An 18,886-nucleotide genomic window follows, 5' to 3' on the forward strand; every position below is an offset into this window, starting at 1 on the left:
ATTTTACATAGTTTTAGTGAAAAGCAACTTTACAGCATTTTTTTCTGCAAATGTTTATGCACCCCCCCCCCAATGGCAGATATCAAATACTTTTTGTAGCCAGCAAAGAGTCTTTCTAGTCTTGTTGATTTTCATCCACTTTCACCCATCTTAAAATATTCTAGATGTTCAAGACCTACCCACAGATTTTAAATGATGTCCAGGTCAGGGGACTGAAGGCCATTCCAAAAGCTACAGCTTGTGGTTTTTAAGTAGTTCATGGTGGATTATGAAGTATAAGTAGTGTAGCCGCATGTCTAAGTTAAACATTATCATGTAGTTACAATGTCATTAAAGCGGTCCTCTCTTCCATGATGAAGCAGCAGTTTCTCCTCTAATCTTGCTTGGCTGCCAGACTTTCTGCTGCAGCTGTAAACAGTGGGGTGACAAGCAAACTACCCAGTATGCAATGCATCCTTTAAAATGCAGAATTTACAGTGAAATATAGAAACAGAAAAAGTCTGCTTAAATTATATGAACTAATAGCCTGTAAAAAGATGCATAGTGAAGTAAAGTGACTATAGTGACTCTTTAATGATCACTGTTTGCTCTGCAGATTGTGGGATTGTAAAATCACAGATTATGGCTGTTCTGCTCTCGCTTCAGCTCTGAAATCAAACCCCTCACACCTGAGAGAGCTGGATCTAACTGGGAATAAACTAGGAGATTCAGGAGTGAAGCTGCTCTCTACTGGACTGGAGAATCCTCTCTGTGAACTGGAGACTCTGACGTAAGATCATCTCTCTAAGTGTCACACGACCTGATCCTGAGTAAGGCATAGTCTTGATTGAGGCAGAAGTTGTGTTTGGCATAATTTTTCATATGTTTTACCGCAGACTGATGGAGCCTCTCTAGCTTGATAGCTTAGTTCCTCATTTATCATATATAATAGTATAAAAGTCTGTTTTTTGCCTCTCTGTCTAGCTTTTTTCTTTCCCTCTCTCTCTAACTCACACACATGTAGATAAATAAATTTATTTTTATCATTATTTTAGTTGTTGGTTTGATAAATTCTACACATCACTCCATACATAACGAATACTTCATAGTGATAAAAGATTGACTCCTTGATAAAGTTGCTGCTGAACTGATCTGTGTGTTCTGAACTGAGAGAGTGAAGAGTGTGTCATTGTTCTCTCTGAAGGCTGCATGGTTGTAATATCTCAGATGAAGGCTGTGGTGCTCTGGCTTCAGCTCTGAAGTCAAACCCCTTACACCTGAGAGTGCTTGATCTTTCTGTGAATAATCTAAGAGATTCAGGAGTGAAGCTGCTCTCTGCTGGACTAAAGAATCCTCTCTGTAAACTGGAAATACTGAGGTAAGATCATCTCTCTGAGACTCACACATGACCCAGTCCTCAGTAAGGCACACCCAAGTTATTAAAGGTCCAAGAATTACCTACTAAAATGCATAGTGCCAACATTAAAGTTTGGAGGAGGAGGAATGATGGTCTGGGGCTGTTTTCAGTGTTTGACCTTGGCCACTTAGATCCAGTAAAGAATAATGTAAATGCTACAGCACACAAAAACATTTTATACAATGCTTCCAACTTTGCGGCAACAGTTTGGGGAAGGCCCTTTCCTGTTCCAGCATGACTCTGTTCCTTTCCTGTTCTAGCATTTCCCTATGCACAAAGTCCATAAAGACATGGTTTGACAAGTCAAGGTATGCGTGGAGCCCTGACCTTAACCCAATTGAACACCTTTTGGATGTATTGGAACACCAATTGTGAGCCAGGCCTTCTCATCCAACTTCAGTGCCTGACCTCACAAATGCCCTTTTGACAGAAAGGACACAATGCACATTCCAAAATATGGAGATGGTGTTGCCAATCCTGATAGATTGAGGTTTCCCAGTCAGGATCCAGTTGCAAAGGGAGGTATTCAGGCCCAACAAGTTCAGCTTTTCAGTAAGCTTTTCAACATCTCACACAATTGTGCATTCTGTCCAGGTGGGTCACTGAAAGGCGATTGGCAGAGGATATGCTATTCTCTCTAAACCGGTTAGTGATTTATGAACTTAAATGACTCCAGTGTTCAAGAAAGACTGCTCTTTATGTGCTTCATGACCCTCACTTCATGATGACTGGAGTAGGTGTTACAAGTTAAGAGTGACGCAAGACCCAGATGAGCTCTTCAGCGCAAGGATGACTGTAGTAGTTTTCAAGCACTCCGGGACAGATGCTTTGCTCAGGAAAATGTTTAATTTAATGTAATATTTTGATTTGTTTCTGTTAGGAAATCTACAAGCTTGTCAACACATCCCCTGAGCACCCAGCCATGTACATCATTATGGCCAGAAGCCTTCCATCTCTGCTGTATACACATGTGTCTCTGGTGTTTAGTGTCCATGTGAATAGCCTCTCTGGCAGTTTGGAACAAGTTGGCTCTTGATGTCCTGAGGGCTGCCTTGTCGTCTGACGTAAAGGCAGCATTCAGCTGCATATGTTCCGTAGTCAGAACGGCTTCGCATGTATGGTGTTGGTCTTGAAGGAAATCACATCAGCTATGTTTGTTAATGCAGCCAGTCACAGATGCTATATTTTCCTCCAGTTGTTCTTTTATGTAGCAGCATCCCTGAACATGTTATATGTGCTCAAATTTATCTGCTGAGATGGCCCTCAGACTAGCTTCTCACCTGTTTCAGTGTTTGAGCAGAGATTTGTATGCTGGTGTTCTCATGAGTTCAGGCCTCACACATGCTTAATATACTGTATGATCATTATATGATCTACAGAGTGTAGACATCAACAAGCAACTGCAACATGATAAATTAAACACACAAACAAAAAGAGCTGTAAGTGATCAAAGTCCTTTTAGGAAAGCCTGTCCACTCGATGGCCACCTTGGCAACACCTTTAGGCAGCTATTTCCAGTTTTACCAGCTACAAAATTGCTTTAACGAGGAGAGATCTATAAATCTAAACATGAAGGCCATATTAACACTTCAAAAACATGTTGCAAATCATGTTGGAAATCTGACAATACCAGTGCAACAGTGCAGTCTTATGAACTTTCCCATTAATATGTCATCTAGTAAGCTCTTTATTTATTTATAACATCTCTGATGTGATTGTAGGCATGCTAATGTATAAGTCATACTACTCTGCATAATATATAGATTAAATCCTAGAAAAAAATGATTTTTTCCACAATTTCTGTGAAATATGTATAGCTCCGCTTGTGGCTGTTTTACTTAATATGAGAGGCATATAATAGTTGGTTGTGTTTTGACGTTCTATGTTGCAAAGTAAGTAAAAACATCTCCAGATAATTATTATATAGATAAGATCATTGTTTTTTACCCACAGATTTTAAATGATGTCCAGGTCAGGGGACTGAAGGCCATTCCAAAAGCTACAGCTTGTGGTTTTTAAGTAGTTCATGGTGGATTATGAAGTATAAGTAGTGTAGCCGCATGTCTAAGTTAAACATTATCATGTAGTTACAATGTCATTAAAGCGGTCCTCTCTTCCATGATGAAGCAGCAGTTTCTCCTCTAATCTTGCTTGGCTGCCAGACTTTCTGCTGCAGCTGTAAACAGTGGGGTGACAAGCAAACTACCCAGTATGCAATGCATCCTTTAAAATGCAGAATTTACAGTGAAATATAGAAACAGAAAAAGTCTGCTTAAATTATATGAACTAATAGCCTGTAAAAAGATGCATAGTGAAGTAAAGTGACTATAGTGACTCTTTAATGATCACTGTTTGCTCTGCAGATTGTGGGATTGTAAAATCACAGATTATGGCTGTTCTGCTCTCGCTTCAGCTCTGAAATCAAACCCCTCACACCTGAGAGAGCTGGATCTAACTGGGAATAAACTAGGAGATTCAGGAGTGAAGCTGCTCTCTACTGGACTGGAGAATCCTCTCTGTGAACTGGAGACTCTGACGTAAGATCATCTCTCTAAGTGTCACACGACCTGATCCTGAGTAAGGCATAGTCTTGATTGAGGCAGAAGTTGTGTTTGGCATAATTTTTCATATGTTTTACCGCAGACTGATGGAGCCTCTCTAGCTTGATAGCTTAGTTCCTCATTTATCATATATAATAGTATAAAAGTCTGTTTTTTGCCTCTCTGTCTAGCTTTTTTCTTTCCCTCTCTCTCTAACTCACACACATGTAGATAAATAAATTTATTTTTATCATTATTTTAGTTGTTGGTTTGATAAATTCTACACATCACTCCATACATAACGAATACTTCATAGTGATAAAAGATTGACTCCTTGATAAAGTTGCTGCTGAACTGATCTGTGTGTTCTGAACTGAGAGAGTGAAGAGTGTGTCATTGTTCTCTCTGAAGGCTGCATGGTTGTAATATCTCAGATGAAGGCTGTGGTGCTCTGGCTTCAGCTCTGAAGTCAAACCCCTTACACCTGAGAGTGCTTGATCTTTCTGTGAATAATCTAAGAGATTCAGGAGTGAAGCTGCTCTCTGCTGGACTAAAGAATCCTCTCTGTAAACTGGAAATACTGAGGTAAGATCATCTCTCTGAGACTCACACATGACCCAGTCCTCAGTAAGGCACACCCAAGTTATTAAAGGTCCAAGAATTACCTACTAAAATGCATAGTGCCAACATTAAAGTTTGGAGGAGGAGGAATGATGGTCTGGGGCTGTTTTCAGTGTTTGACCTTGGCCACTTAGATCCAGTAAAGAATAATGTAAATGCTACAGCACACAAAAACATTTTATACAATGCTTCCAACTTTGCGGCAACAGTTTGGGGAAGGCCCTTTCCTGTTCCAGCATGACTCTGTTCCTTTCCTGTTCTAGCATTTCCCTATGCACAAAGTCCATAAAGACATGGTTTGACAAGTCAAGGTATGCGTGGAGCCCTGACCTTAACCCAATTGAACACCTTTTGGATGTATTGGAACACCAATTGTGAGCCAGGCCTTCTCATCCAACTTCAGTGCCTGACCTCACAAATGCCCTTTTGACAGAAAGGACACAATGCACATTCCAAAATATGGAGATGGTGTTGCCAATCCTGATAGATTGAGGTTTCCCAGTCAGGATCCAGTTGCAAAGGGAGGTATTCAGGCCCAACAAGTTCAGCTTTTCAGTAAGCTTTTCAACATCTCACACAATTGTGCATTCTGTCCAGGTGGGTCACTGAAAGGCGATTGGCAGAGGATATGCTATTCTCTCTAAACCGGTTAGTGATTTATGAACTTAAATGACTCCAGTGTTCAAGAAAGACTGCTCTTTATGTGCTTCATGACCCTCACTTCATGATGACTGGAGTAGGTGTTACAAGTTAAGAGTGACGCAAGACCCAGATGAGCTCTTCAGCGCAAGGATGACTGTAGTAGTTTTCAAGCACTCCGGGACAGATGCTTTGCTCAGGAAAATGTTTAATTTAATGTAATATTTTGATTTGTTTCTGTTAGGAAATCTACAAGCTTGTCAACACATCCCCTGAGCACCCAGCCATGTACATCATTATGGCCAGAAGCCTTCCATCTCTGCTGTATACACATGTGTCTCTGGTGTTTAGTGTCCATGTGAATAGCCTCTCTGGCAGTTTGGAACAAGTTGGCTCTTGATGTCCTGAGGGCTGCCTTGTCGTCTGACGTAAAGGCAGCATTCAGCTGCATATGTTCCGTAGTCAGAACGGCTTCGCATGTATGGTGTTGGTCTTGAAGGAAATCACATCAGCTATGTTTGTTAATGCAGCCAGTCACAGATGCTATATTTTCCTCCAGTTGTTCTTTTATGTAGCAGCATCCCTGAACATGTTATATGTGCTCAAATTTATCTGCTGAGATGGCCCTCAGACTAGCTTCTCACCTGTTTCAGTGTTTGAGCAGAGATTTGTATGCTGGTGTTCTCATGAGTTCAGGCCTCACACATGCTTAATATACTGTATGATCATTATATGATCTACAGAGTGTAGACATCAACAAGCAACTGCAACATGATAAATTAAACACACAAACAAAAAGAGCTGTAAGTGATCAAAGTCCTTTTAGGAAAGCCTGTCCACTCGATGGCCACCTTGGCAACACCTTTAGGCAGCTATTTCCAGTTTTACCAGCTACAAAATTGCTTTAACGAGGAGAGATCTATAAATCTAAACATGAAGGCCATATTAACACTTCAAAAACATGTTGCAAATCATGTTGGAAATCTGACAATACCAGTGCAACAGTGCAGTCTTATGAACTTTCCCATTAATATGTCATCTAGTAAGCTCTTTATTTATTTATAACATCTCTGATGTGATTGTAGGCATGCTAATGTATAAGTCATACTACTCTGCATAATATATAGATTAAATCCTAGAAAAAAATGATTTTTTCCACAATTTCTGTGAAATATGTATAGCTCCGCTTGTGGCTGTTTTACTTAATATGAGAGGCATATAATAGTTGGTTGTGTTTTGACGTTCTATGTTGCAAAGTAAGTAAAAACATCTCCAGATAATTATTATATAGATAAGATCATTGTTTTTTCATGTCATATTTTAATTATTGATTAAGTGAACAAATATTTTGATGAATTAGGATCTCCTGGGGGAAGGGGGGCACTAAGGTAAAATTTTACTTAGGGCCTCCCATAGTCTAGAACCAGCCCTCCTCCTGAGATGTCATTGAAATTGATGATTAATTGATTAACTGATGAATAATTACTGTGCTTTTGATGATGTATCAAAAACATGGTAATTTGATGATGAAATATATTTCATTGAATATATTTAATTGATTCCTGAATGAGCTGCACATGCTATTTGCACTATGAGATGCAAAAAAGGGCCAAGCTCAAACTGGTAGGTAAAACTAATACTGATAAGAACTAATAGGTTGACCTATGTAAAGCATATTTGGTCTCACATTAAACTTAGTATGGGATAGTGAAAAGCTATCCCATACTATGATACTTTATCTATTTGTTATTGCATGCTGTTTTCTTTACTTTTACCTTTTATCCCACACTGTAGTGTTCATTTTTACTCCATCTATTATGTCTTTCTGTGAAGCATTCTGAACTGCATTTCATGTAGAAAAGGTTATTAGGCTAAATCCCAAATTCAGAGGGGATTAGTTTTCCATGGAGAAGTGGGGTAATGCTATTTTACCTCAGGACATCTGTAATGTTTATGTCCAATTTGCACAGGACAAGAAATCTCGGGCTAAATGACAGATATTAGAGTGGCTACTCAATTTATGTCTCTACACTGGAAAAGAGCAGAAAACATTTAATTTACCCATTATTTTGTTTACCTTAGGCCACAAAAATTTTACTAACGTGGGAGTGCAAAGTTGGTAAATATGACTGACATGGCATGTTCAGTCAAGAATAAAATAACTGAGAATTGTGGGTAAATTATCTTACCTCACCTCCTCATGTAAACTAATCCTGTCTGATAAGGCTTAAGATGTTTTTTGTGACTTTTTGTTGATAATGTTTCTGCTGAACAGATCTGTGTGTTCTGAACAGAGAGAGTGAAGAGTTTGTCTTTGTTCTTTCAGGTTATTGCAGTGTAATATCACAGATGACGGCTGTGCTTCTCTGGCCTTAGCTCTGAAATCAAACCCCTCACACCTGGGAGAGCTGGATCTGTTTAGGAATAAATTAGGAAACTCAGGAGTGAAGGTGCTCTCTGATCTTAAAGATAATAAACATTACCAACTACAGCAACTGAGGTAAGTGATTAACTGTAATAAAATGCTGTGCATCTAAAAATTATGCATTTATTTGCTTCACAATTTTACATGTATCAACTGTCAAACTACTGGTTCACTATCACTGATGATGTGGCCATAGAAAACTGTTGTATTAAATACTTTTTTCATTTGCTTTCAGGTTCTGATGTATATCTGTCTGGGGAAGACTCGGGTGAGGACAGTCGCTAAACAGCCTTGATTACCAGGGAGTGATATTACCTGGACATGGTGCTGCTCTGATATGGGATCAGCCCTGCTTTGGGGAATAATTCATAAATGTGATGTTTTAAAAATCATTTTTAGTGATGTATCCATTGGTGAATCATGAAAATTGCATTATATTTAGACATCACTGAACTCATGGCAGCTGGAAAAAGATGCCACTTTGGTTCCCATAAGAAACTTTAAATTCATATTTCTTTAAAGTACCATATTTGTTAATGAAATGTGTGAGTAAGGATTCTTTTTAAAGTTAAATGACATATTCAGGACCTCATTTACTCAGACCAGTAGATAGATTGTCTGATTTTAATTTTGGAACTGTTTTCAGTTTTCAATATATTTACTTTCCATATTTTTAATAAAGCTTTGGGCATTTTTATGATGGACATATTATAGTATCAACAGGCCCACTTTAATAAATCAAGCTCTTATTGGTTAGTCATTATAAAGGCATATAGGACCCAACGAACTACATAAAATCTTTTGTGCCAGTTTCTGGGGCCAAACGGATTCTGCCCATGTGTTACGTCCAAAATTGCCTAAACTAACAGCTGTTTTTTTCATGTATGTAAAATATTTCCAATTATTTGTTACAAACTAAAGGACCATAATGAACTTTTTATATGGGTAGTTGAGCTTTCAGAGGACTGGGGCAGTTGTTGTAGTGTGGCAACTGCTTCCTGTCTCAGAAGTCTGAGCATGATAAGCCTCATTAGCAAAATGGCAACCTCAAGTGATAATGAGAGAGGTATCGAGAGACACAAGAGTGCCTAAATAGCATGGATTCACATCAAACCACCGTTATCGTAAAACTGTTCATTTTTTAAAATCTATTTGACAAAAATTGGTTTACCTCCAAACCTGCATGATCTGTTGTAGCTGCATAGTCCACATTCTGGTTCTTCTGAATAAAAAATACTCAAATGACTCTTTTAAGCCATCTCAGTCAGAATACATGAATTTTGAGATGTATTTGTATAGCCAAAAACCTGAAAAATTATTGTTTATAACATATGATGTAGCCCTATGGTGAACTAAGAGAAACTGAATCTGTTGATCTGTTTATTAATAGAAACTATTTTAGTATATGTTGAAGTGCAAAATAGCAGCCACTTTTTTAAGGAAGTGAATTACTGTATAATGTATTTTTATGGTCTATTGTAACATTAGGAGTCCAGGAGATGAAGCAGGATGCATGTGCGAGTGGGTTTTATTTGAGTCCATGGCCATGACAAAAGAAACATGAACAGAACTAAGAGCAAACTAAAACAAGAACATAAAGCTACAACTAATCTATGAACAATCCAGAACAAGAACACACACACACAGATTCACATTCAGATTCACATTCAATGCCAAGCAAAGAGAACACTAGAATGAATATATATATATATATATATATATATATATATATATACAAACACTCAAAATGAAAGACAGCTGAGAAAAATGACAGGGGGAGCTAAGGACAAGAAAGAGGTGTGGTCTGAACACGTAACAAAATGGGAGGAGCTAAAACAACAAAAAACAAACACATGGACTAGAAAACAAAGACATGTCAGATGTAAACAAAAGCACATGACAGAGAAAAACAAGAAAACCAAGGCTAAAACAGAGAAAGACAATGACAAGGCACGACAGGACGTTACATCTATATACTGAGATCTCAACTTACAGAATGATGTGCAATTAACATGTTTGATTAATTTAATGATTGTGTTGCCAGTAATGTATTTAACCATCTTTCAAATGTGCAAAATAGAAGAAGATTTTTTTTAATAATATATATATATATATATATATATTGGGGGGGATTTTAACCCAATTATCTCCCCAATTTAGTCGTCGCCAATTCCACCCGCTAGTTAGGACTCCCCCAGTCACACGATACTATCAACGCTAGGAGGGCGAAGGCTAACACAGGCTTCCTCTGAGACCTGTGAAGCCAGCCACCACTTCTTTTCGAACTGCCGCTCACGCAATGTCATTGGACAGCTGAACGAGCTCGGAGGAAAGCGCCAACCGCCAGATCTTTTACGTCAGCTAACAGATGCCTGCGCTGACTAGCATTAAGTGATGGGGGAGAAGGAGGGGCCATCCTACCCACCCAGAGAGAGCGAGGCCAATTGTGCTCTCTTGGACTCCCGGCTACGGATGGCTGTAGCATCACCAGGGATCGAACTCGCAATCTCCTGATGACAGGGCCAACGCTTAGACGGTTGCACCACTCGGGAGCCCAAGAACATTTTGATTAATGTTCTAATCCAGAGGTGCTCATTCCTGGTCCTGGAGATCTACCAGCCTGCAGAGTTTAGCCCCAACCCTAATCTAACACACCTGATCCTGACAATGAAGGCCTTCAGGAGAATTTGAATATCATAGCCTGGTATGTTGGATCTGAACTCTCCAGGGTGGTAGATCTCCAGGGCCAGGATTGAGCACCCCTGCCCTATCATGTCCTAACCATGAACCAACTGGCCCTCCACTCACTACCATCTCAAAGGTTTATGTATCTATCAATATACAACTAATTGGTACAATGTTAATGCGCAATAAGTTTCACTATATGCAATAATGATGTGTGGATGCATGTCTGCACAGAATAGGAATTTTGGAATCGTTAGTATGTATGGTGGCTGAATGCTTTTGTGTGAATAGTGTTTATATGTGTCATTAATTTTATTTTATGATGTATTTTTGTAAATTTACTCATCTAGCACCATCAGGTCCTGCAATGTACATTTTGTTGTACTGCGGTGCAATGACAATAAAAACACATGCTATTCTACCATTCTATTCTAAAAAAGCTACACATATCTATCCCTAACTATTAATTTATCAAAAGAAAATAAGCAAGAGTCTGATAAAAATTTTACTTACCTTAAGATAAGAAACTTTACCAAGTTGGTTAGCTCAGCTCCTTCTTTTAAATTTCTTTTTTACATTGATGGTGTCATAGACTATATGATACTTTGATTGGCTGGTGTGTCATTAGTCGTTACCCTCAGGACAATCACAACTTGGCAAAATAGCAAATAGAATTGTTTTTCATGACATTACTAAAACAAATATTTAATAACAGGCTGTTTCCATATATGGACTATATAGAGAGGACTATATAGAGAGGAAAAAATATGTCCCTTTTACATGGAATAGTGAATGTAGTGTACCTTGGGCCTAAAGACGACTACTGTATGTTTGAGGGTATATTTACTTACAGAGAACAGATCACACATATCACAGTAACATCATCCGCTCAGCTTTTAACAGTGCTACAAACATGTAAACAAAATGCTAAATGCTGCGTGTAGTTAGTATGTTCTAAGACAGTGGTTCCCAAACTGGGTTTGGAGCCGCTAAACTAGGGACTCACTAAAACCACAAACCAAACCACGTCTGTGAAAGTGACACTCAAGCACACAACTAACATGCTTTTACTTTGCTGTGTTAAAAAGCGCATAGATCTAATAGGAGCATATCGTTTTTTTCACATTCACTGCAAATTTGGCATTTTTTATTTGTATAAAAGGTGAAAGGTCGCCGAATACATCACATCTTTAGTTGGGGAACAAAATTGTACCATATTCCATTGAAATTATATTTTTTTAAAGTTGTAGTGATCCCACACACCCTGTAGTCTAAAAAATGCTGGGATATTTTTTCTACCCAGGTGCAGGGTTCAGGCAGCTGGGTAGTTTTGCTGGGTTATTTGCCTTTTTTCCTCATTCTATTACAACTTTTGGGTTCATGGTGTGAAACAGTAGCTGAGTTTTTTACCCAACAGTTGGGTTACTGCACCCTGTCGCCACTAGTTACCTTTCCAAACAGACACAAGTTTGAATTTCTAAAGGCAGAAGGCAGTGGACACATGGGAGATTTGGTGTCGAGGATTTAAAGGGGAACTCCACCAAATTTTCAGAAATTCTACATAATTAAATGGGTGAAATGTAAATAAAGTCATTCAGAGTGGTTTGGTGTGAAATGCTCCTCTAACAGAAAGTTACTACATGAAATGATTGTGAATATGGTGCTTATTGCCAGAAACATTGTTTTATGGCATATTTCTGACAAAAAAGTTTTGGTCTAAATGGTATTTTAATAAATTTGTTTTAATCCAACTACATGAAGGGTGTTCTAAGGCAAAAGCCCCAAAGAAAATGTATTGTTTCAGGTTTCTGACTATTTTACAATCATCAACATTACATATAATAACTCAGAAGACACATGTAGGTTCACTGGTGGTTTTGGATAGTAAATTAAATCTTGCAATGAATCTGTTAAGTAACTTCACTTAATTTTTTTGAGGCAATAAATTTGCTTTTTTTTCAGTAAAGTCAATTAATTTAACAGTGTATATGCCTGACAGGAACAGTGGCATCATGCTTGCCTTTTTTTCATGTTCTCTATCTGAGGCGATGTGTCTGCATATCTGCCATGTTGGAGCCTGGTGAATGCTTGGTGAATGAGAAGCTTCTGCTTCATGTAAGAAGGTGCTAATCTATTATGATATGTACACAGATTTTACCCAGCTACAAAGCTTTAACAATTAGTGTAAATAAACAACTTCTACATCAAGTTATGATCCCAAGTTTAAGCTATTAAATGAAACAAGCTTAATATAAAACCAGAGGAAAAACAATACCATTAACAGATTCTCTGTGCTTCACCAATGTGGATATTGAGTGCAATATTTTTAAATAGTATAATTATGGACAGTATCTTCCTTAAATTGCTGCTCTGTAATGGTACTGAATGCAGTCCAACAGCAATGCTGACTGCCCCAAAATGGCTGCACTGTTGACATGCCTGGCTGGTGCCAATGTGGCATCTAGGTATGTATATCTATGTTCCAGATGAACTTTATGCAAATCAGTTGAGTGATGTCCAATCAGATTGTTGATGTGAGGCGCAGTACTGTCACGGCCACAGTCACACACTGGAACACGCTCCCGGTGGAGAAAAAAGAGTTCATGAAAAAAGAATGTATCCAAAGCGCAGAGCATCATTACATTTTTTTTTTTCTTTGAAGTTTAAAAAATAATATTAGGCAGCTTTTGGGCCCTGCACACACTTCCCTATTTGCACCTCAACCTGCCTGTGTTTTAGTGAAGCGTTCAGCAGTGGGCGAGGGGAGCGATTGTGCTCACTGTATTGAAAATACACTGTTAATGTAAACAAGACAAGGGCTACTACATAAAAATACAAATTAAAATAACTTTCAGCAGTTGCAGTTAGCCAACCCTAAGCCAACCCAAACTTTCTTGCACTGTCACTGTCAATGAAAGTACACCAATAAATAATAATAAATATGTATGTTTGCATATAATGTAAATCTCGCACACACAGCTGAACACATCATGAGTGTGTGCGAGTAGTATGCATATGTAAAGGTGTTTCAGTGTATTTCACCCTAAACAGCCCTGTCATAGACTAGGGCCCAATCCCATTCCTTTTTTTACCCCTACCCCTCATTTTTGAGTGTCACCTGGCCCTTGGAACTGGGTTACAAGGGGTAGTGGTTAAAATCTTCCTCTTCGAAATGGAACCAGGCTCAAATATAAAGAACATTACTTCATTAGCAGGCTACTAGCGCTGCTCTGTAGGCGACCCTGCCAGTCTGCAATGATAGCAGAGGAGGGTAAAAGTCAGCAACCTCACTGAGAATGGTCGTTGCAATGCTCATTGCAGTAGAGATATCGGCAAGCTCATGGCCTCGTTGGCCCACAACCCCTGGTTGCCGCTGAATCTCCTCTGCCAGCATCTAACTACCTGGCGACCCAGGACGATGTCCTCTCTCTCGCAGCACTGACTCACCAACTGCTTTGACTCACCTACTGCCCCAACACATAATAACACAATAAACACAAATACACAGATTGCCAACTACCAACCTAAAAACAACAATATTTAGTCCCTTTGTTGGAGGGCAAGTGCTACCATGAGCCTTTGCTTGTGGTCATCTGCCTAGCCACATCTCCAGGGTTTCTTGGTACAAGCACCAGCCAGTAGCACAACACTACAATATTATTCAGCCAGATTAGCTAATATTATCAACTACGAGTGTTATGAAAATGAAATGACTCGTAAACAGGAAGACAGATGTGTTTGGAAACCACACAGGTTTACCACACAGATGAACCCAAAGCTGACATTTTTAAGTCTATTTTTGGCTTTGGAGACGGGTGGAAAACAACATTCTGCCGTCTTTCATGGTATGAAGTGTATTTTAAAAGCCACACAGGCATATCTCTTGACTAAAATAGAAACATATATGCTGAAAAGTGGCTAGCAACTGTTGCTAAGCAGTGATTGGAGGGCTGGGAAAAACTGGGCAGGTCTTGAGATGGTCTGATTGGCTCTCTCATTGAGATTGTATTTTCCCCTGTACTGTAATACTGCACACAGCTTAATCACTGATAAGTGATCGTGTTTGCATAGACACCAACAATATGACTAATAAATCAAAGTGAATCAGTCTCTTAATATTTTTATGTCTGTATTCCATTAGTTTTCAAGAGGAACTGATAGGGTAACTTATATGACCACATGTGAAGATCTGGCACAGGTGAGTGTTACACCCTGTTGTGTTAAATGTTAATCTGCATGGCAGTTTACTATCTGATGCTAACATACTTGCAACTTTTTCTATTAAAGGGGAACTCCACTGATTTTTTTGGTAGTTTTTTTAGATTAAAGGGGAACTCCACTGATTTTTTTCGTATTTTGGCAAATGCTCATCCCTGAAGTCATCACCCCTACTCAATTTAGCTTCTTACCAACTTTCATACTTTTCAGAAGGTCTAAATAAACCTGAAGTTTTTTGGTTTCAATGGTGTCTGGGGAGAGAGCCCACTCTCATTTTCTGTTACATCCTGACCCTAGACCGGGTCATAACAACATGTAAATGGTTCAGGATGATTTGGTATGATTGCACAGAAATTTGAGAACTTAGATTTCTTTACAGTAATGGTGATAGGAACCAGTCACCTTGTCCACAACATAAATATAGACATTTTACCTTCACATGCATTCCGTTTTTTACATGTAGTATAGATAATGGTAAAATTTTTGTAAATATGAAATTTTCTTTCATTACTGTTTTGGCTTAGGACATACTGCACACGCCATCCCACCATGTATGTTATTTAAATATACAGATTAGTTCAAAAGCTTATCTCAAAACCAGTGAATCAGGCATTACAGTGTATTTGCAATCATTCCTTGAAATAGTTTTCTGTGAGCTTTTTGAGGGTCATTAAATACTTGTTCGATTTCTATTACTCTGACTCATTAAGTTTCTAGAACAGAGCATTTCATGTCAAACAACCCTTAATAATGTTGTTTACATCTAAACAATTATACAGAATTTTTTGAAGAAATTGTAGGTATTTTAAAGCTAGGTTATTTGTATTCTTATTTGCAGCTTAAAGTGTGGAAAAGCTGATTATTAAAGCCTTGCTGCAAGACTCTTTGGCTTCCTACATCTGGACTTGAGTTGAACATTTATCACTTGTTTTTCTATTTTAAGTTGACGCTTTCATGTGCACATTTCCTGTTTTAAGGGCTTTATTTAGACACATAAGACTCAGACTTTGACATATATAGGTATATAGACTGCATATTAGTAGTAAAGCAACATCAAAAAGTATACATTAAATAGAGAAGTGTTCATACATTTCCTTCCTGATAGTTCACATGTCTAAGAATTTCTCCTTTATCACACCAATATACAGTGTTTACATTTGCATATTTACATATTGTTCAAAGTAAAAATCTTGCTAAAATCACATAATAGTTGCAAGTAAAACGGCCCATAAAAGCAGGTGCACTCCAATTGGTGTATTTTTAAGACAATTCTGGCCCTGGAGTGCTACAGCCCAGGATAGTTTGGTGATTTCTCTGCTCAAACATACCTACTGAACCTGGTGATGAGTTGAACCAGGGTGTATGAACAGGGTCATCACAAAGCTCTGCTAGATAAAGGCCTCCCAAAGGCCTCCCACAAGGTAGCTAGTTAGCTAATGTTAATGATGTGTTGCCTATAAGCAAGAGGATGAAAAGAGAGTGAACTCTATGTGCAAAACACACTGAAAAAATGACATTTTCTTTTTCCTATAAGAAGAGCTTAGTCAACATTAAGATAAAGTTAGCTAACTAAGCTATACATTTATCTGCATAGTAAAAGAAAATGAAGAAAGCTCTTCTGTCTTTGCTCCTCATTAACTCTCTAAGGAATCTCTATTCTCTTTTGAGCCTAAATAGTCTGTGGCTTTATCATCCCAAGCATGAATAGTTTTGCAAATTTACCTGAAAAACCTCACCTGCTGCAATTGTGATGGGCAGCAGATAATCTGTCCCTGCTCTGTAAGGCTTGAGCTGATTGGTTGAGCACACACTTGCTGTAATTCTTCAAAGTAATGTAGGAAAGACTTGTCTAATATTCAGTTTGTCAGGAGATAACCCAGTGGAAACACATTTGTGGATTGAAGTGCTTGAAGTTGGTGTGAGAAATGTTTCAGGAAGCCACACATGAATGCAGGCAGTTTGAACACATGCTGTGTGATGTGTAAATGCACTTGGAGCAATCCAGAAATGAGCACAACCAGTACCAATACATGAGTAGGAAAAAGTGTTTGTGAAACCCAAACACATTTGTGAAGTGATCATTTATTTGTGAAATACAAAAAATATTTGTGCATCTCGTATTATTTATTTGTGAGTCCTGTATTATTTGTTTGTGGATCCTGTGTTATTTATTTTCAAATTTAAAAAAAAAATATCACCCCATAGTGTGTCATCAGTCAATTTACTAATCATAATACAATTCTCCAACATCTTTACGGTTTTAGTATTTTCATCATTCTTCATAAGGGTAGATAGAATTTTGAGCATTCCATTAAATAAAAGAGAATTTGCACAGTCTTGGGTTACATGTACTTGGGTTACAAGAACATGTACTTTAGGCAGTGAAACACTGCTATTAATACCACATTTACCATAATTTACCATATTTACCATTAATACCATATCTAGCATTTCTAGAATATTTCTTACCAAATCCCAAGTCAAACACAACTGACAAGCCATGGTACAAAAAAAAAAAACTTGACACCCATCAGTAAATCAGTGAGTGGTGCAACTTACTGTTAAAATATTTTCACAAGAACTCTGATATGATCCCACTAGGCAATTTTTAATATCTACTGAAACCTTTTCAATATAAATGCATATAAATCACTGAAATAATGTCTTGTTCATCTAAAGGCAAATCCAGATGAAGAGGTCAGACTCTCCAGAGCCAAGCTGTGTGTCCATGGAGAGTGACTGGTCTTTGGAACGTCCAATAAATTTAAAAGATGGAGACCCCTCATCTGCACACAGGTAATGGCTTCTCACAGATCAGCCACTGAATTTTTAAGCTAAAAGTTAAACTACTGCAGGAGAAGTCTGTGGTGAGTTGTAGCTCTTTCTGTCAGTGAATTTTAGTTTCAGCTGCTCATCAGCTGCATGTCAATGTGCATTAATGTATATTATTCTGATGACTACTTTCAAATATGCACATGAGGTAAGGCAAACACTGTAGAATGTTTTTTGTCATTTCATGATAACAGTGGAGCCTTAGTTCAGGTCCAAGTAGGCAAAAATTATGCTACCAATGTGTCATCTTATTCATCATCTTATTTGTCCCCTAAAGTGCAACTGCACTTATTTTTCCACATTACTGCATCATTCAATCATTAACATATACATACAGTTATTCAGAGTGGCTTGATGTGAAATGGTGCATTGTTGAGAAATGTACTGATTTCTTTTGGTGATAGGAATCAGGAGTTGTGATGTCAACTACAGAATTTAGCCATTTTATTTACTATCCAAAAGACCAGTAAAGCTGCACATGTCTGTTTTTTGCATGTAATGCTTGCAAAGACAAAATAGTGGACAGTCTGGAAAAAAGCTTTGCTTTGAACAACTTTGCCTTAATATGTTTAGCAGGAACCTCTCTGCCAAGAATGTATTTAAAAAATACTTTTTAGGCTCAAAACCTTCTCTTAGCACTATTATAAAGCAATGTGAGACATTAGACCATGTATTCATTACCATTTTGTGTATTAATCTTCAGTGAGAAAGTTTTAACAGACATTAAACTCTTCAGACATCTGGTTCCTATCAGCAATGGTGCGAACAATTCTAGTGTGGCAAGTATCTCTAGAACGCCACATTTCACACCAAACCACTGTGAATGAGATTGTTTACATTTTAACCATTTAATTATGTACATATTAAAGAAAATGAAATTCCCCTTTAAGGAAGGCTTCATGAATCATTCTGTGGAGTTTTTGACATTATTATTTCCTTCAAGCTCTATGATTGTTTTGTCGAGAGCAGAAACTAGTGTGAAATTACCTGGACTTATCAGACCTCTTGTAAAACAGCACTTCAGAATGATATAACATGCAGAGCACTGATGTACTTTATAATTCATAAGCATATGTCACAAATACTTAAAAATCCATATTAAAATTCCATGGAAGCTCACACACGTGCAGAAACAATCTCACTCACGCATGAGCATTTTTTGCTAATTTCTGCATAATTCAGTCATTGACATGTGACTCAGAGTGGTTTGATGTGAAATGGTATGTGGCTGAGAAACTTACTAACTGACTTATTTCTTAAGGTGATAGGAACCAGGAATTGTGATGTCTACAACAAAATTTAGCTATTTTATTTACTATCCAAAAGACCAGTGAACCTGCATGTGTCTCCTGAGTTGTACATGTAAAGTTGATAATGATAAAATAGTGATTAATTTGAAAAAAATATTATTAACCACTTTGGTTAAACACTTTTGGGACTATTAACCTTTTTTGGAACTACTTTACCTGACAGTATTCTGCACCTTTCTGCACCTTACAGTGTTCTAAACCTCTCTGAAGTCATATTTAA

The 18,886-nt window shown here is 37.9% G+C and overlaps 1 protein-coding gene across 1 annotated transcript in view; it reads left to right on the plus strand.

Annotated features, from left to right (window-relative positions):
• LOC118805379 (NACHT, LRR and PYD domains-containing protein 12-like) overlaps positions 1–9,249 on the plus strand; it is a 33,326-nt gene extending 24,077 nt beyond the window's left edge. The window contains exons 8-13 of the mRNA XM_036566134.1: positions 596–769; positions 1,184–1,357; positions 3,760–3,933; positions 4,348–4,521; positions 7,523–7,696; positions 7,857–9,249. Coding sequence (XP_036422027.1) covers positions 596–769; positions 1,184–1,357; positions 3,760–3,933; positions 4,348–4,521; positions 7,523–7,696; positions 7,857–7,863 — 877 coding nt within the window. The 3' untranslated portion in view covers positions 7,864–9,249. The remainder of the gene's footprint in view (positions 1–595; positions 770–1,183; positions 1,358–3,759; positions 3,934–4,347; positions 4,522–7,522; positions 7,697–7,856) is intronic.
• The last annotated feature ends 9,637 nt before the right edge of the window (positions 9,250–18,886 follow it).

The sequence above is a fragment of the Colossoma macropomum genome, unplaced genomic scaffold, assembly GCF_904425465.1.
Source record: "Colossoma macropomum unplaced genomic scaffold, Colossoma_macropomum, whole genome shotgun sequence".
Lineage (NCBI taxonomy): Eukaryota > Metazoa > Chordata > Actinopteri > Characiformes > Serrasalmidae > Colossoma > Colossoma macropomum.